The sequence below is a fragment of the Oncorhynchus gorbuscha genome, linkage group LG22, assembly GCF_021184085.1.
Source record: "Oncorhynchus gorbuscha isolate QuinsamMale2020 ecotype Even-year linkage group LG22, OgorEven_v1.0, whole genome shotgun sequence".
In the NCBI taxonomy this organism is placed as follows: domain Eukaryota; kingdom Metazoa; phylum Chordata; class Actinopteri; order Salmoniformes; family Salmonidae; genus Oncorhynchus; species Oncorhynchus gorbuscha.
The window spans coordinates 51,536,916-51,555,566 of record NC_060194.1 but is presented as its reverse complement, the minus strand read 5'-3'; the positions used below and the strand labels follow the sequence as shown (position 1 = coordinate 51,555,566).

At 43.0% G+C, this 18,651-nt stretch overlaps 2 protein-coding genes across 2 annotated transcripts in view; both read right to left on the bottom strand.

Moving 5' to 3' along the window:
* The window catches only part of LOC124009470 (collagen alpha-2(VI) chain-like), a 36,808-nt gene extending 35,380 nt beyond the window's left edge, over window positions 1-1,428 (bottom strand). Inside the window, exons 1-2 of the mRNA XM_046321281.1 lie at window positions 1,318-1,428; window positions 185-283 (exon numbers count right to left, since the gene is read on the bottom strand). Coding sequence (XP_046177237.1) covers window positions 185-283; window positions 1,318-1,428 — 210 coding nt within the window. The remainder of the gene's footprint in view (window positions 1-184; window positions 284-1,317) is intronic.
* A 2,383-nt stretch (window positions 1,429-3,811) lies between these two features.
* LOC124009219 (collagen alpha-2(VI) chain-like) lies at window positions 3,812-18,264 on the bottom strand (the record flags this gene model as incomplete). The annotated part of the gene is made up of 5 exons (XM_046320787.1): window positions 17,942-18,264; window positions 12,598-12,697; window positions 12,194-12,294; window positions 10,533-10,676; window positions 3,812-4,399 (listed from the first exon to the last, which is right to left on the bottom strand). Coding segments are annotated over exons 2-5 (915 nt in total), but the record flags the coding sequence as incomplete, so codon positions are not given.
* Window positions 18,265-18,651: the final 387 nt, after the last annotated feature.

Sequence of the window (18,651 nt, the reverse complement as noted above, 5' to 3'; positions counted from 1 at the left end):
TATTTAAGACATTAAGGACAGTGTATTTAAAGACATTGTTAAGGGCAGTGTATTTAAAGACATTGTTAAGGGCAGTGTATTTAAAGACATTAAGGGCAGTGTATTTAAAGACATTGTTAAGGGTAGTGTATTTAAGACATTATTACTGGTCGTGTGTGTGAATGGGAGGAGCCTGGAGACTTGCCTTGACTCCTGGGTGACCGATGGGACCCTCGATGCCGGGGTCTCCCTGTCTTCCCCTATCGCCTTTAGGACCGGGGTTGCCGTTGTCTCCCTTAGCTCCCTGTAGCACACAACAGAGTCAGAACAAGTGTTTGTGTGTGTGTGTGTATGTGTGTGTGTGTGTGTGTGTGTGTGTGTGTGTGTGTGTGTGTGTGTGTGTGTGTGTGTGTGTGTGTGTGTGTGTGTGTGTGTGTGTGTGTGTGTGTGTGTTTGTGTGCTTGTGTGTGTGTGGTAGAGTCTTGCATCGGGGTCCGACACCCACAGTTTCCCGCCGGTGAGGTGCAAAAATATATACTGGCAGGTGGAATGAAAACATTTTTCAACCCCTGGGTGGGCTCGCGGTTCGGAACACATTGCGGGACGGAAACATTTTAAATCAAGATAATAGACTTTTCACAAACCCAGTAGCTTGTTGTGTTGCATTGTGTTGAGAATTCTGTGAGCAGCGAGGCAGAATGGATTGAGATGCAGCCCATAACGCCTCCAGTTTCAATTGACGGATTCTGATTGGTGTCTTTTATTATGTTACTTAGATGGACGCACTGGGATTACATCCGTTCATTATACCATATGCATGCTATATGACTTGTAAACCAATACGGCTGGTAAAAATGTGAGTAGCCTATTCTTCCATATTCCATTTCGGGACTAGTTTATTGAAGTTGAATTAGGCCTAAACTATTTCATGATCTAAACGATATTGAATGTAAAGGAATTGTTTTGTGTTGGCTATAGGCTTTCATTAGCTAGGAAGGCTAAAAGGTGATTTGAGAGACGCATCGCAATATGAAAATAAAAATATATCGTTGTTAATTCATGGCATGGTTTCCTTTTCTATAAATGTTGACTAGACATGTAGACAAATTCCTTCATACAGCGAGAAGCCTAATAGCCAAGTACTCTGGAATTATAAAAACGATTCAATAAATATATGTTATTTTGCAGGAAACGTATCGGCTCTCGGAAACAATTCTATGTGGGTGGGTCGGTCTGCAGAGAAAATGATGTCCTGGTGTCGGATATTGGGTGGGGCTCGGGATTGATGTGGCCAGCGTGTGGAGTCGATAAACAAACGGACCCGTCCAGGACGTGTACCTTCTGTCCTCTGTGTCCTTCAGGTCCAGGGGGTCCATCTGTCTCCAGACACTTCACCTTGTAGCACTGAGAGAGACCACATGCATGGAATACAGGTATCAATATCAACATCTTGTGCATCTGTTATCATAGTATATAATAGTATAGAATCATATATAATACTATAGAATCATATATACTAGTATAGAATCATATATAATAATTTATATAATAGTATTTAATCATATATAATCATATATAATAGTATATAATCATATATAATCATTTATATAATAGTAAATCGTCATATATAATAGTATAAAATATAATAGTATAAAATAATTTATACAATAGTATATAATCATATATATTCATTTATATAATAGTATATAATCATATATAATAGTATATAATCATATTTAATAATTTATATAATAGTATATCATCATATTTAATAATTTATATAATAGTATATAATCATATATAATCGTATATATAATAGTATATAATCATATATAAAAGTATATAATCATATCTAATAGTATATAATCGTATCTAATTGTATATAATCGTATCTAATAGTATATAATCATATATAATAGTATATAATCATATATAATCGTATATAATAGTATATATAATAGTATATAATCATATCTAATAGTATATAATCATATCTAATAGTATATAATCATATATAATAGTATATAATCGTATATAATAGTATATAATCATATATAATAGTATATATAATAGTATATAATCATATCTAATAGTATATAATCATATCTAATAGTATATAATCATATATAATAGTATATAATTGTATATAATAGTATATATAATAGTATATAATCATATATAATAGTATATAATCATATATAATAGTATATAATCATATCTAATCATATCTAATAGTATATAATCATATCTAATAGTATATAATCATATATAATAGTATATAATCATATCTAATCATATCTAATAGTATATAATCATATCTAATAGTATATAACCATATCTAATCAAATATAATATTATATAATTGCTATATAATAACATTGTATATAATCAGTCTATCCTGATATCTAGATGGGTCTATAAAAATAGTAAATACAAAATATTTTACTTAAACATGAAAAATGTTGATTGAATATGATCATCACAGTGTGTGTTACTATGGTATTTATGATGAGGTCTATAGTGTCCAGCTGTAGTCTATAGTGTCCAGCTGTAGTCTATAGTGTCCAGCTGTAGTCTATAGTGTCCAGCTGTGTGTGTAATGTGTTACTATAATATTTATGATGAGGTCTATAGTGTCCAGCTGTAATAGTGTGTATAATAGTGTATGTGTGTGTACTATGTATTTAATGATATCTAATAGTGTCCAGCTGTAGTCTAATAGTGTCCAGCTGTGTGTAATGTGTATAATGTTACTATGGTATTTATGATGAGGTCTATAATGTCCAGCTAATAGTATATAATGTCCAGCTGTAGTCTATAATGTCAGCTGTGTGTGTGTGTGTGTGTATATGTGTGTGTGTAGTATATAATCATACTAATAGTATTTAATGATGAGGTCTATAGTGTCCAGCTGTGTGTGTGTGTGTGTGTTACTATGGTATTTATGATGAGGTCTATAGTGTCCAGCTGTGTGTGTGTGTGTGTGTTACTATGGTATTTATGATGAGGTCTATAGTGTCCAGCTGTAGTCTATAGTGTCCAGCTGTGTGTGTGTGTGTGTGTGTTACTATGGTATTTATGATGAGGTCTATAGTGTCCAGCTGTAGTCTATAGTGTCCAGCTGTGTGTGCGTGTGTGTGTTACTATGGTATTTATGATGAGGTCTATAGTGTCCAGCTGTAGTCTATAGTGTCCAGCTGTGTGTGTGTGTGTGTGTGTGTGTGTGTTACTATGGTATTTATGATGAGGTCTATAGTGTCCAGCTGTAGTCTATAGTGTCCAGCTGTGTGTGTGTGTGTGTGTGTGTGTGTGTGTGTGTGTGTGTGTGTGTGTGTGTGTGTGTGTGTGTGTGTTACTATGGTATTTATGATGAGGTCTATAGTGTCCAGCTGTAGTCTATAGTGTCCAGCTGTGTGTGTGTGTGTGTGTGTGTGTGTGTGTGTGTGTGTGTGTGTGTGTGTGTGTGTGTGTGTGTGTGTGTGTGTGTGTGTGTGTGTGTGTGTGTGTGTGTGTGTGTGTGTTACTATGGTATTTATGATGCGGTCTATAGTGTCCAGCTGTATAACAGTATGTTAGTGTGTGTGTGTGTGTGTGTGTGTGTGGTCTTGATGATGTGTGTCCAGCTGTATAACAGTATGTTAGTGTGTGTGTGTGTGTGTGTGTGTGTGTGTGTGTGTGTGTGTGTGTGTGTGTGTTGTGTGTGTGTGGTGTGTGTGTGTGTGTGTGTGTGTGTGTGTGTGTGTGTGTGTGTTTGTGTTACCATGGTCTTGATGATGTGGTCTATAGTGTCCAGCTGTATAACAGTATGTTGTGTGTGTGTGTGTGTGTGTGTGTGTGTGTGTGTGTGTGTGTGTGTGTGTGTGTGTGTGTGTGTGTGTGTGTGTGTGTGTGTGTGTGTGTGTGTGTTTGTGTTACCATGGTCTTGATGATGCGGTCTATAGTGTCCAGCTGTATAACAGTATGTTAGTGTGTGTGTGTGTGTGTGTGTGTGTGTGTGTGTGTGTGTGTGTGTGTGTGTGTGTGTGTGTGTGTGTGTGTGTGTGTGTGTTTGTGTTACCATGGTCTTGATGATGCGGTCTATAGTGTCCAGCTGTATAACAGGCCTGTTGCCACTGAGGTCGACAGCCAGGAAGTCTTTTCTGTAGACGTTGGCCGGAGAGTTAGCGATCTCCCTCAGACCCGTCTCGTCCACGTTCTTCGTGGCCGCGACCACAAACATCCTGATGCCCTCGTCGCGCGCACGCTCGGCCGTCACCTTCACCCCGCCGCACGGGTTTCCTGTCACGTGACCGTCGGTAATGACGACAGCGAATCGCAGCGCTCCGGGGTTAGAGGGCAAACGTGTCATTTCCTGTGTCATGTTAGCGAGGGCGCAGTCGATGTAGGTTCCTTTACCCAGGTACCGGATATTCCTCAAACCCTGAAAAAACAACAACGTCAACAACACAGCCATCACAACACCACAGCCATAACAACACCACAGCCATAACAACACCACAGCCATAACAACACCACAGCCATAACAACACCACAGCCATAACAACATCACAGCCATAACCACACCAGGTCCCTCTAACCAGCTACTATATACCCTGATACCCTGAAGCATCACCAAATGTGGATGTTGTGCTCCATGTAGGTTCAACCTGTATGAAACTGTATTTAATGTTGTGGGTTCATGCAGGGTGTGAATACCTACATCTAATGAAAACCAAAACAGTGTAAAGCATAAGAGCAATCAATCTAACCCCATCAATCTAACCCCATCAATCTAACCCCATCAATCTAACCCCATCAATCTAATCCTAACCCCATCAATCTAACCCCATTTCTAACCCCATCAATCCAGCCCCATCAATCTAACCCCATCAATCTAACCAAAACCCCATCAATCTAACTCCATCCATCTAACCCCAAACCCATCAATCTAACCCCATCAATCTAACCCTAACCCCATCAATCTAACTCCATCCATCTAACCCCAAACCCATCAATCTAACCCCATCAATCTAACCCTAACCCCATCAATCTAAACCTAACCCAATCAATCTAACCCTAACACCATCAATCTACCCCCATCAATCTAACCCTAACACCATCAATCTACCCCCATCAATCTACCCCCATCAATCTAATCCTGACCCCATCAATCTAACCCCATTTCTAACCACATCAATCTACCCCCATCAATCTAACCCCATCAATCTAACCAAAACCCGATAAATCTAACCCTAACCCCATCAATCTAACCCTAACCCCATCAATCTAACCCTAACCCCATCAATCTAACCCCATCAATCAAACCCCATCAATCTAACCCTAACCCCATCAATCTAATCCTAACCCCATCAATCTAACCCTAACCCCATTAATCTAACCCCATCAATCTAACCCTAACCCCATCAATATAACCCTAACCCCATCAATCTAACCCCATCAATCTAACCCCATCAATCAAACCCCATCAATCTAACCCTAACCCCATCAATCTAATCCTAACCCCATCAATCTAACCCTAACCCCATTAATCTAACCCCATCAATCTAATCCTAACCCCGTCAATCTAACCCTAACCCCATCAATCTAACCCTAACCCCATCAATCTAAACCTAACCCCATCAATCTAAACCTAACCTCCTCAATCTAATCCCATCAATCTAACCCTAAACCCATCAATCTAGCCCCATCAATCTAACCTTAACCCCATCGATCTAACCCTAAACCCATCAATCTAACCCTAACCTCATCAATCTAACCCCATCAATCTAACCCTAACCCCATCAATCTAACCCTAACCCCATCAGTCTAACCCCATCAATCTAACCTTAACCTCATCAATCTAACCTGATCACCATCAATCTAACCCTAACCCCATCAATCTAACCCCATCAATCTAACCAAAACCCCATAAATCTAACCCTAACCCCATAAATCTAACCCCATCAATATATCCCCATCAATCTAACCCTAACCCCAGCAATCTAACCCCAGCAATCTAACCCTAACCCCATCAATCTAATCCTAACCCCATCAATCTAACCCTAACCCCATCAATCTAATCCTAACCCCATCAATCTAACCCTAACCCCATTAATCTAACCCCATCAATCTAACCCTAACCCCGTCAATCTAACCCTAACCCCATCAATCTAACCCTAACCCCATATATCTAACCCCATCAATCTAACCCTAACCCCATCAATCTAACCCCATCAATCTAACCTTAACCTCATCAATCTAACCTGAACACCATCAATCTAACCCTAACCCCATCAATCTAACCCTAACCCCATCAATCTAACCCCATCAATCTAACCCCATCAATCTAACCAAAACCCCATAAATCTAACCCTAACCCCATAAATCTAACCCCATCAATCTAACCCCATCGATCTAACCCTAACCCCATCGATCTAACCCTAACCCCATTGATCTAACCCTAACCCCATCAATCTAACCCAAACCCCACCAATCTAACCCCATCAACCTAACCCTAACCCAATCAATCTAACCATAATAGCAGATGTTCTGAAAGAGCTGCAAAACCTGGACCCGTATAAATCAGCTGGGCTTGACAATCTGAACCCTCTATTTCTGAAACTATCCGCCGCCATTGTCGCAACCCCTATTTACCAGCCTGTTCAACCTCTCTTTCATATCGTCTGAGATCCCCAAGGACTGGAAAGCTGCCGCAGTCATCCCCCTCTTCAAAGGGGGTGACACACTGGACCCAAACTGTTACAGACCTATATCCATCCTGCCCTGCCTATCTAAGGTCTTCGAAAGCCAAGTCAACAAACAGGTCACTGACCATCTCGAATCCCACCGTACCTTCTCCGCTATGCAATCTGGTTTCCGAGCCGGTCACGGGTGCACCTCAGCCACACTCAAGGTACTAAACGACATCATAACCGCCATCGATAAAAGACAGTACTGTGCAGCCGTCTTCATCGACCTTGCCAAGGCTTTCGACTCTGTCAATCACCATATTCTTATCGGCAGACTCATTAGCCTCGGTTTTTCGGATGACTGCCTTGCCTGGTTCACTAATTACTTTGCAGACAGAGTTCAGTGTGTCAAATCAGAGGGCATGTTGTCCGGTCCTCTGGCAGTCTCTATGGGGGTGCCACAGGGTTCAATTCTCGGGCCGACTCTTTTCTCTGTGTATATCAATGATGTTGCTCTTGCTGCGGGCGATTCCCTGATCCACCTCTACGCAGACGCCACCATTGTATACACTTTCGGCCCGTCATTGGACACTGTGCTATCTAACCTCCAATCGAGCTTCAATGCCATACAAAACTCCTTCCGTGGCCTCCAACTGCTCTTAAACGCTAGTAAAACCAAATGCATGCTTTTCAACCGATCGCTGCCTGCACCCGCATGCCCGACTAGCATCACCACACTGGATGGTTCCGACCTTGAATATGTGGACACCTATAAGTACCTAGGTGTCTGGCTAGACTGCAAACTCTCCTTCCAGACCCATATCAAACATCTCCAATCGAAAATCAAATCAAGAATCGGCATTCTATTCCGCAACAAAGCCTCCTTCACTCACGCTGCCAAGCTTACCCTAGTAAAACTGACTATCCTACCGATCCTCGACTTCGGCGACGTCATCTACAAAATTGCTTCCAACACTCTACTCAGCAAACTGGATGCAGTTTATCACAGTGCCATCCGTTTTGTCACTAAAGCACCTTATACTACCCACCACTGCGACTTGTATGCTCTAGTCGGCTGGCCCTCGCTACATATTCGTCGCCAGACCCACTGGCTTCAGGTCATCTACAAGGCCATGCTAGGCAAAGCTCCGCCTTATCTCAGCTCACTGGTCACGATGGCAACACCCATCCGTAGCACGCGCTCCAGCAGGTGTATCTCATTGATCATCCCTAAAGCCAACACCTCATTCGGCCGCCTTTCGTTCCAGTACTCTGCTGCCTGTGACTGGAACGAATTGCAAAAATCGCTGAAGTTGGAGACTTTTATCTCCCTCACCAACTTCAAACATCAGCTAGCTGAGCAGCTAACCGATCGCTGCAGCTGTACATAATCTATTGGTAAATAGCACACCCATTTTCACCTACCTCATCCCCACAGTTTTTATTTATTTACTTTTCTGCTCTTTTGCACACCAATATCTCTACCTGTACATGATCATCTGATCATTTATCACTCCAGTGTTAATCTGTAATATTGTAATTATTCGCCTACCTCCTCATGCCTTTTGCACACATTGTATATAGACTCCCATTTTTTTCTCTGTGTTATTGACTTGTTAATTGTTTACTCCATGTGTAACTCTGTGTTGTCTGTTCACACTGCTATGCTTTATCTTGGCCAGGTCGCAGTTGCAAATGAGAACCTGTTCTCAACTAGCCTACCTGGTTAAATAAAGGTGAAAAAAAAAAATAAATAAATAAATAACCTCATCAATTTAACCCCATCAATCTAACCCTAACCCCATCAATCTAACCCTAACCCCATCAATCTAACCCCATTAATCTAACCATAACCATATCAATCTAACCCTAACCTCATCAATCTAACCCTAACCCCATCAATCAAACCCTATCAATCTAACCCTAACCTCATCAATCTAACCCCATTAATCTAACCATAACCATATCAATCTAACCCTAACCTCATCAATCTAACCCTAACCCCATCAATCAAACCCTATCAATCTAACCCTAACCTCATCAATCTAACCCCATTAATCTAACCATAACCATATCAATCTAACCCTAACCCCATCAATCTAACCTTACCCCATCAATCTAAACCCTATCAATCTAACCCTAACCTCATCAATCTAACCCTAACCCCATCATTATAACCCTAACCTCATCAATCTAACCCTAACCCCATCAATCTAACCCTCACTCCATCAATCTAACCCTAACCCCATCAATCTAACCCTAACCCCATCAATCTAACCCTAACACCATCAATCTAACCTCATCAATCTAACACTAACCCCACCAATCTAACCCCATCAATCTAACCCTAACCCCATCAATCTAACCCCATCAATCTAACCCTAACCCCATCGATCTAACCCCAACCCCATCAATCTAACCCCATCGATCTAACCCTAACCCCATCAATCTAACCCCATCAATCTAACCCTAACCCCATCAATCTAAACCTAACCTCCTCAATCTAATCCCATCAATCTAACCCTAAACCCATCAATCTAGCCCCATCAATCTAACCCTAACCCCATCGATCTAACCCTAACCCCATTGATCTAACCCTAACCTCATCAATCTAACCCCATCAATCTAACCCTAACCCCATCAATCTAACCCTACCCCATCAGTCTAACCCTAACCCCATCAATCTAACCCTAACCCCATCAATCTAACCCTACCCCATCAGTCTAACCCTAACCCCATCAGTCTAACCCTAACCCCATCAATCTAACCCTACCCCATCAGTCTAACCCTAACCCCATCGATCTAACCCTAACCCAATCAATCTAACCCTAACCCAATCAATCTAACCCTAACCCCATCAATCTAACCCTAACCCCATCAATCTAACCCTAACCCCATCAATCTAACCCTAACCCCATCAATCTAACCCTAACCCCATCAATCTAACCCCAACCCCATCAATCTAACCGTAACCCCATCAATCTAACCGTAACCCCATCAATCTAACCGTAACCTCATCAATCTAACCGTAACCCCATCAATCTAACCCCATCAATCTGACCGTAACCCATCAATCTAACCGTAACCCCATCAATCTAACCCTAACCCCATCAATCTAGCTGTAACCCCATCAATCTAACCGTAAACCCCATCAATCTAACCCCATCAATCTAACCGTAAACCCCATCAATCTATAAACTGATAACATGTTTTTTGTGTATATTTGTGTGTGTGTGTGTTTGCGTGTATATGCGTGCGTGTGTGAGCATGTGTGTTTGTGTGTGCGTGTGTTTGGTATTTGGTATTTTATTAGGGTTAGCCCTAACCCTAACCACACAAAGGACCACAACTTAAGGAATGATTTGTACCAAATACACTGCTCTTAGTTTTAGAGATGTTCAGGACCAGTTTATTACTGGCTACCCATTCCAAAACAGACTGCACCTCTTTGTTAAGGGTTTCAGTGACTTCATTAGCTGTGGTTGCTGATGCGTATATGGTTGAATCATCAGCATACATGGACACACAGGCTTTGTTTAATGCCAGTGGCAGGTCATTAGTGAAAAGAGTAGAGGGCCTAGAGAGCTGCCCTGCGGTACACCACACTTTACAAGTTTGACATTAGAGAAGCTTCCATGATAGAAAACCCTTTGAGTTCTTTTAGATAGATATCTCTGAGTCCACAATACGGCAGAGGTTGAAAAGCCACAACACATTCGTTTTCTCAACAACAGGTTATAGTCAATAATATCAAAGGCTGCACTGAAATCTAACAGTACGACTCCCACATTCTTCTTATTATCAATGTCTTTCAACCAATCATCAGTCATTTGTGTCAGTGCAGTACATGTTGAGTGCCCTTCTCTATAACCATGTTAGACCCACCTGGATAAAGGCGTCCTTGGCCTGTATGCGGCTGAAGACCTGTTGTCTCTGGGAGAAGTGTAGTCCTCCTAACTGCCATCTGATCTGGACCAGACCTTTATAGTCAGCATCCTCCAGACGCTCTGCAAAACGCTCCGTAAACATCTGCGCACACATCAAGGAGGAGGAAGGGGTTAGACATCTATCTATCTATCTATCTATCTATCTATCTATCTATCTATCTATCTATCTATCTATCTATCTATCTATCTATCTATCTATCTATCTATCTATCTATCTATCTAATCTACTGTATCTATCTATCTACTGTATCTATCTATCTATGGTATCTACTGTATCTATCTACTGTATCTATCTATCTACTGTATCTATCTATCTACGGTATCTATCTATCTATCTATCTATCTATCTATCTATCTATCTATCTATCTATCTATCTATCTATCTATCTATCTATCTATCTATCTATCTATCTATCTATCTATCTAATCTACTGTATCTATCTATCTATCTACTGTATCTATCTATCTATGGTATCTACTGTATCTATCTACTGTATCTATCTATCTACTGTATCTATCTATCTATCTATCTATCTATCTATCTATCTATCTATCTATCTATCTATCTATCTATCTATCTATCTATCTATCTATCTATCTATCTATCTATGTATCTATCTATCTATCTATCTATCTATGTATCTATCTATCTATGGTATCTACTGTATCTCTACTGTATCTATCTATCTACTGTATCTATCTATCTATCTATCTATCTATCTATCTATCTATCTATCTATCTATCTATCTATCTATCTATCTATCTATCTATCTATCTATCTATCTATCTATCTATCTATGGTATCTATCTATCTATGGTATCTACTGTATCTATCTACTGTATCTATCTATCTATGGTATCTACTGTATCTATCTACTGTATCTATCTATCTACTGTATCTATCTATCTATCTATCTATCTATCTATCTATCTATCTATCTATCTATCTATCTATCTATCTATCTATCTATCTATCTATCTATCTATGGTATCTATCTATGGTATCTATCTATGGTATCTATCTATCTATCTATCTATCTATCTATCTATCTATCTATCTATCTATCTATCTATCTATCTATCTATCTATCTATCTATCTATCTATCTATCTATCTATCTATCTATCTATCTATCTATCTATGGTATCTATCTATCTATGGTATCTACTGGCCTTCCTGGTCCTTCTGTAGCTCAGTTGGTAGAGCATGGCGCTTGTAACGCCAGGGTAGTGGGTTCGATCCCCGGGACCACCCATACGTAGAATGTATGCACACATGACTGTAAGTCGCTTTGGATAAAAGCGTCTGCTAAATGGCATATATATATACATATATATACTGTATCTATCTAGTAGGAACCTTAATGCTCTCCACCAGTGATCCAGGGGGAGGGAGGACATTATAATATAGTTGTAGTAGTAGGAACCTTAATGCTCTCCACCAGGGGGGGGGACATTATAATATAGTTGTAGTAGGAACCTTAATGCTCTCCACCAGTGATCCAGGGGAGGGGGACATTATAATATAGTTGTAGTAGGAACCTTAATGCTCTCCTCCAGGGGAGGGGGACATTATAATATAGTTGTAGTAGTAGGAACCTTAATGCTCTCCACCAGTGATCCAGGGGGAGGTTCTTGCAGGGCGATGGTCTCAGATGTGTCGATTGTAAAGTACACATCTATAGGACACTCATGTTTCTCTGAAGGACACACACACAACACACAAACAACCCCATTAGGACACATGTTAACAGAAACATGTAAACATAATCACATTAATATCAACTGAATCTAAAAGTCCCTGTCTTGGTTATTGTTGTGTAAACCGAACTGAGAAACATCAAAGAACATCTGTCTGAGAAATGTACAACATCTGTTACAAGTTTAATACAGGCTGTATGAGTCCCAAATGACACCCTATATAGTGCACTACTTTAGACCAGGGCCACTAGGGACTGGAGTATGATGACAGAACCAGACAGCATGGTGTGAAGGGAACTCACTGTTGCATTCTGGGACGGCCTGTGCAAGTGCCGCAGATCCGAACAGGAAGCACAGCGCGATGACCTCGGACCTCATCATCATCCTCTCCTTCTAACTGACCTGACACACACACACACACACAAATCAAATCAAATCAAATTTTTATTTGTCACATACACATGGTTAGCAGATGTTAATGCGAGTGTAGCGAAATGCTCGTGCTTCTAGTTCCGACAATGCAGTGATAACCAACAAGTAATCTAACTAACAATTCCAAAACTACTGTCTTATACACAGTGTAAGGGGATAAAGAATATGTACATAAGGATATATGAATGAGTGATGGTACAGGGCAGCATACAGTAGATGGTATCGAGTACAGTATATACATATGAGATGAGTGTGTAGACAAAGTAAACAAAGTGGCATAGTTAAAGTGGCTAGTGATACATGTGTTACATAAGGATGCAGTCGATGATATAGAGTACAGTATATACGTATGCATATGAGATGAATAATGTAGGGTAAGTAACATTATATATGGTAGCATTGTTTAAAGTGGCTAGTGATATATTTACATCATTTCCCATCAATTCCCATTATTAAAGTGGCTGGAGTTGGGTCAGTGTCAATGACAGTGTGTTGGCAGCAGCCACTCAATGTTAGTGGTGGCTGTTTAACAGTCTGATGGCCTTGAGATAGAAGCTGTTTTTCAGTCTCTCGGTCCCAGCTTTGATGCACCTGTACTGACCTCACCTTCTGGATGATAGCGGGGTGAACAGGCAGTGGCTCGGGTGGTTGTTGTCCTTGATGATCTTTATGGCCTTCCTGTGACATCGGGTGGTGTAGGTGTCCTGGAGGTCAGGTAGTTTGCCCCCGGTGATGCGTTGTGCAGACCTCACTACCCTTAGATAGCCTTACGGTTGAGGGCGGAGCAGTTGCCGTACCAGGAGGTGATACAGCCCGCCAGGATGCTCTCGATTGTGCATCTGTAGAAGTTTGTGAGTGCTTTTGGTGACAAGCCGAATTTCTTCAGCCTCCTGAGGTTGAAGAGGCGCTGCTGCGCCTTCTTCACGACGCTGTCAGTGTGAGTGGACCAATTCAGTTTGTCTGTGATGTGTATGCCGAGGAACTTAAAACTTGCTACCCTCTCCACTACTGTTCCATCGATGTGGATAGGGGGGTGTTCCCTCTGCTGTTTCCTGAAGTCCACAATCATCTCCTTAGTTTTGTTGACGTTGAGTGTGAGGTTATTTTCCTTGACACCACACTGCGAGGGCCCTCACCTCCTCCCTGTAGGCCGTCTCGTCGTTGTTGGTAATCAAGCCTACCACTGTTGTGTCGTCCTCAAACTTGATGATTGAGTTGGAGGCGTGCGTGGCCACGCAGTCGTGGGTGAACAGGGAGTACAGGAGAGGGCTCAGAACACACCCTTGTGGAGCCCCCGTGTTGAGGATCAGCGGGGAGGAGATGTTGTTGCCTACCCTCACCACCTGGGGGCGGCCCGTCGGAAAGTCCAGTACCCAGTTGCACAGGGCGGGGTCGAGACCCAGGGTCTCGAGCTTGATGACGAGCTTGGAGGGTACTATGGTGTTGAATGCCGAGCTGTAGTCGATGAACAGCATTCTCACATAGGTATTCCTCTTGTCCAGGTGAGTTAGGGCAGTGTGCAGTGTGGTTGAGATTGCGTCGTCTGTGGACCTATTTGGGCGGTAAGCAAATTGGAGTGGGTCTAGGGTGTCAGGTAGGGTGGAGGTGATATGGTCCTTGACTAGTCTCTCAAAGCACTTCATGATGACGGAATTGAGTGCTACGGGGCGCTAGTCGTTTAGCTCAGTTACCTTAGCTTTCTTGGGAACAGGAACAATGGTGGCCCTCTTGAAGCATGTGGGAACAGCAGATTGGTATAGGGATTGATTGAATATGTCCGTAAACACACCGGCCAGCTGGTCTGCGCATGCTCTGAGGGCGCGACTGGGGATGCCGTCTGGGCCTGCAGCCTTGCGAGGGTTAACACGTTTAAATGTCTTACTCACCTCGGCTGCAGTGAAGGAGAGACCGCATGTTTTCGTTGCAGGCCGTGTCAGTGGCACTGTATTGTCCTCAAAGTGGGCAAAAAAGTTATTTAGTCTGCCTGGGAGCAAGACATCCTGGTCCGTGACTGGGCTGGGTTTCTTCTTGTAGTCCGTGATTGACTGTAGACCCTGCCACATGCCTCTTGTGTCTGAGCCATTGAATTGAGATTCTACTTTGTCTCTGTACTGACGCTTAGCTTGTTTAATAGCCCTGCGGAGGGAAGAGCTGCATTGTTTATATTCGGTCATGTTACCAGACACCTTGCCCTGATTAAAAGCAGTGGTTCGCGCTTTCAGTTTCACGCGAATGCTGCCATCAATCCACGGTTTCTGGTTAGGGAATGTTTTTATCGTTGCTATGGGAACGACATCTTCAACGCACGTTCTAATGAACTCGCACACCGAATCAGCGTATTCGTCAATATTTTTATCTGACGCAATACGAAACATGTCCCAGTCAACGTGATGGGAAGCAGTCTTGGAGTGTGGAGTCAGCTTGGTCGGACCAGCGTTGGACAGACCTCAGCGTGGGAGCCTCTTGTTTAAGTTTCTGTCTGTAGGCAGGGATCAACAAAATGGAGTCGTGGTCAGCTTTTCCGAAAGGGGGGCGGGGCAGGGCCTTATATGCGTCGCGGAAGTTAGAGTAACAATGATCCAAGGTTTTACCACCCCTGGTTGCGCAATCGATATGCTGATAAAATTTAGGGAGTCTTGTTTTCAGATTAGCTTTGTTAAAATCCCCAGCTACAATGAATGCAGCCTCCGGATAAATGGTTTCCAGTTTGCAAAGAGTTAAATAAAGTTCGTTCAGTGCCATCGATGTGTCTGCTTGGGAGGGGATATATACAGCTGTGATTATAATCGAAGAGAATTCTCTTGGTAGATAATGCGGTCTACATTTGATTGTGAGGAATTCTAAATAAGGTGAACAGAAGGATTTGAGTTCCTGTATGTTTCTTTCATCACACCAAGTCTCGTTAGTCATGAGGCATACGCACCCGCCACTCTTCTTACCAGAAAGATGTTTGTTTCTGTCGGCGCGATGCGTGGAGAAACCCGTTGGCTGCACCGCCCCGGATAGCGTCTTCCCAGTGAGCCATGTTTCCGTGAAGCAGAGGACGTTACAGTCTCTGATGTCCCTCTGGAATGCTACCCTTGCTCGGATTTCATCAACCTTGTTGTCAAGAGACTGGACATTGGCAAGAAGAATGCTAGGGAGTGGTGCACGATGTGCCCTGGTCCTGAGTCTGACCAGAAGACCGCTACGTTTCCCTCTTTTACGAAGTCGTTTTTTTTGGGGGTCGCTGCATGGAATCCATTCCGTTGTCCTGTTTGTAAGGCAGAACACAGGATCCGCGTTGCGGAAAACATATTCTTGGTCGTACTGATGGTGAGTTGACGCTGATCTTATGTTCAGTAGTTCTTCTCGACTGTATGTAATGAAACCTAAGATGACCTGGGGTACTAATGTAAGAAATAACACGTAAAAAAAAAAAAAACTGCATAGTTTCCTAGGAACGCGAAGCGAGGCGGCCATCTCTGTCGGCGCCGGATGTACATCAAATGTCCACACACACACACATACAGATGCCCCTCACATACAGATGCCCCTCACATACAGATGCCTGGACAATAATAGGAACTCAGCATCAGTCTCAGTGGCTGATTGTGAACAAAGTGTTAGCTGTGCCACTAGAAATTCTGGGTTCGAGTCCAGGCTCTGTCGCGACCGGCCGCGACCGGTAGACCCATGGGGCGGCGCACAATTGGTCTGGGTTTGGGGAGGGTTTGGCCGGCAGGGATGTCCTTGTCTCATCACGCACTCCTGTGGCGGGCCGGGCGCAGTGCACGCCGACACGGTCTGACACACCGGTGCGGCTGGCTTCCGGGTTAAGTGGGCAAGAAGGCAGTGCGGCTTGGTTTGGTTGTGTTTCGGAGGATTGACCTTCACCTCTCCCGAGTCCGTACGGGAGTTGCAGCGATGAGACAAGACTGTATAACTACCAATTGGATACCATGAAAAAAGGGTAACATTTTTTTTAAATAATACAAAGAGAGATTGGCTAACTGTGGAGCTGGTTGCCATGTTGGTGCCTGCCTCTCAACATCTCATTCATTTATGACCAGCAGTGGTGGCTGGTGGGCTGAGATATCGGAGGACAGGCTAATTGGAATTAAATAAATGGAACGTTGTTCTCTTCCCTCTCCTCTCCCCCCTTCGCTTCTCCTCTACTACTCTACATCTCATACACACACACACACACACACACACACACACACACACACACACACACACACACACACACACACACACACACACACACACACACACACACACACACACACACACACACACACACACACACACACACACACACACACACACACACACACACACACACACACACACACACACACACACACAAAGTGGTCCTGTGTAGCTCAGTTGGTAGAGCATGGTGCTTGTAACGCCAGGGTAGTGGGTTCGATCCCCGGGACCACCCATACGTAGAATGTATGCACACATGACTGTAAGTCACTTTGGATAAAAGCGTCTGCTAAATGGCATATATTATTATTATTATATTATAAAGTCACGTCCACCGACGATACAACTTTCCATGGACATGTGCTCCTGCAGCCTCCTCTCGCGGTAAGATCTGGTAATTCATGGTTTAATGGGGACGAACTGAGAGGCTTGTTCTGCGTCCCAGACACACAGGGTGCTTCCCAGAGACACAGGGTGCGTTCCAGATACACAGGGTGCGTCCCAGAGACGCAGGGTGCGTTCCAGATACACAGGGTGCGTTCCAGAATAATACACACATACACTGCGCAAACCTGAGCAGAATATTATATCTTTATAATAAATGTAACATCTCAGGAACGATACGAAAAAGAAATCATGGATTTCTAATGTTCGCAGGCCTGCATCTGGGACGCACCCAGTCAGGACTGAACAGTGTCCAGCTGAACTAAAGTATACGCAGTATTTTAACAACTCTGTCTAAGATGGAAAATGCATCGTTTGCCAAATCGTTTATATCTAACTGACGGGTCTTCAAATGAGGGTGGAGGCAATGCGCGTTCATGTATTCAAATACATCACACACACATTTACTACATAACGTATATTTAAATCGGATATGAATGATAATCGAGACAGAAAGACAGAGAGAGAAAGAAAGAGAGAGAGAGAGAGAAAGAGAGAGAGGGAGAGAGAGAGAGAGAGCGACTTGGGCGAATTTACTGCAGAGATACTGCAACAGTTTAAACTTTTCAAACTCACCCAGAACTTTAGAAGAACAAGCGCGTAGGACCCTCTCTGGGTCAGTCACTCATCGCGTGGGAAAGAAAACGAGAGGAAAGGAGGAGGAAAAGAGAGGAATAAAATAATAAAGTCCTGAATACGCGCGAGGTCCGGTCGTCCTTCAGAAGAAGAGGCGCTCGCTCTACCGTTCGTCTCCTTGAGCTCGAGCTGTACTGATCCCTCCTCCCGTTCTCCTGCCTGCGTCCGCGTGGAGGCGCCCTAGGTCCACATGAGGGGTGTGTTTGTGTGTGCATGCGTGTTTGCGCGCTCGTGCGTGCGTGTGTACGTGCACTTGTGTTGGTGCGCGCCCGGACCGCCTGTTAATCTCCGTTCAGCATTCAGTGATATGACTTGTTTTGATTGTGCCTTGCAGCAGGGTTTGAGAGAGCTCATGAGGCTCTAAGTCGACCATATGAGTGCTTATAGCGAGGCCTGGGGCGTGGGCACACACTTAGCTCATACACAGACCAGGGTGCGCGGCATCGGGGCTCTTAAATCTTATTGGATGTCATCTGGTTGGTAATAGAACACACATGGAGGGAAATGGACTGGGATTAAACTAGGCACATTTTAGAGCTCCACACACACACACACACACACACACACACACACACACACACACACACACACACACACACACACACACACACACACACACACACACACACACACACACACACACACACACA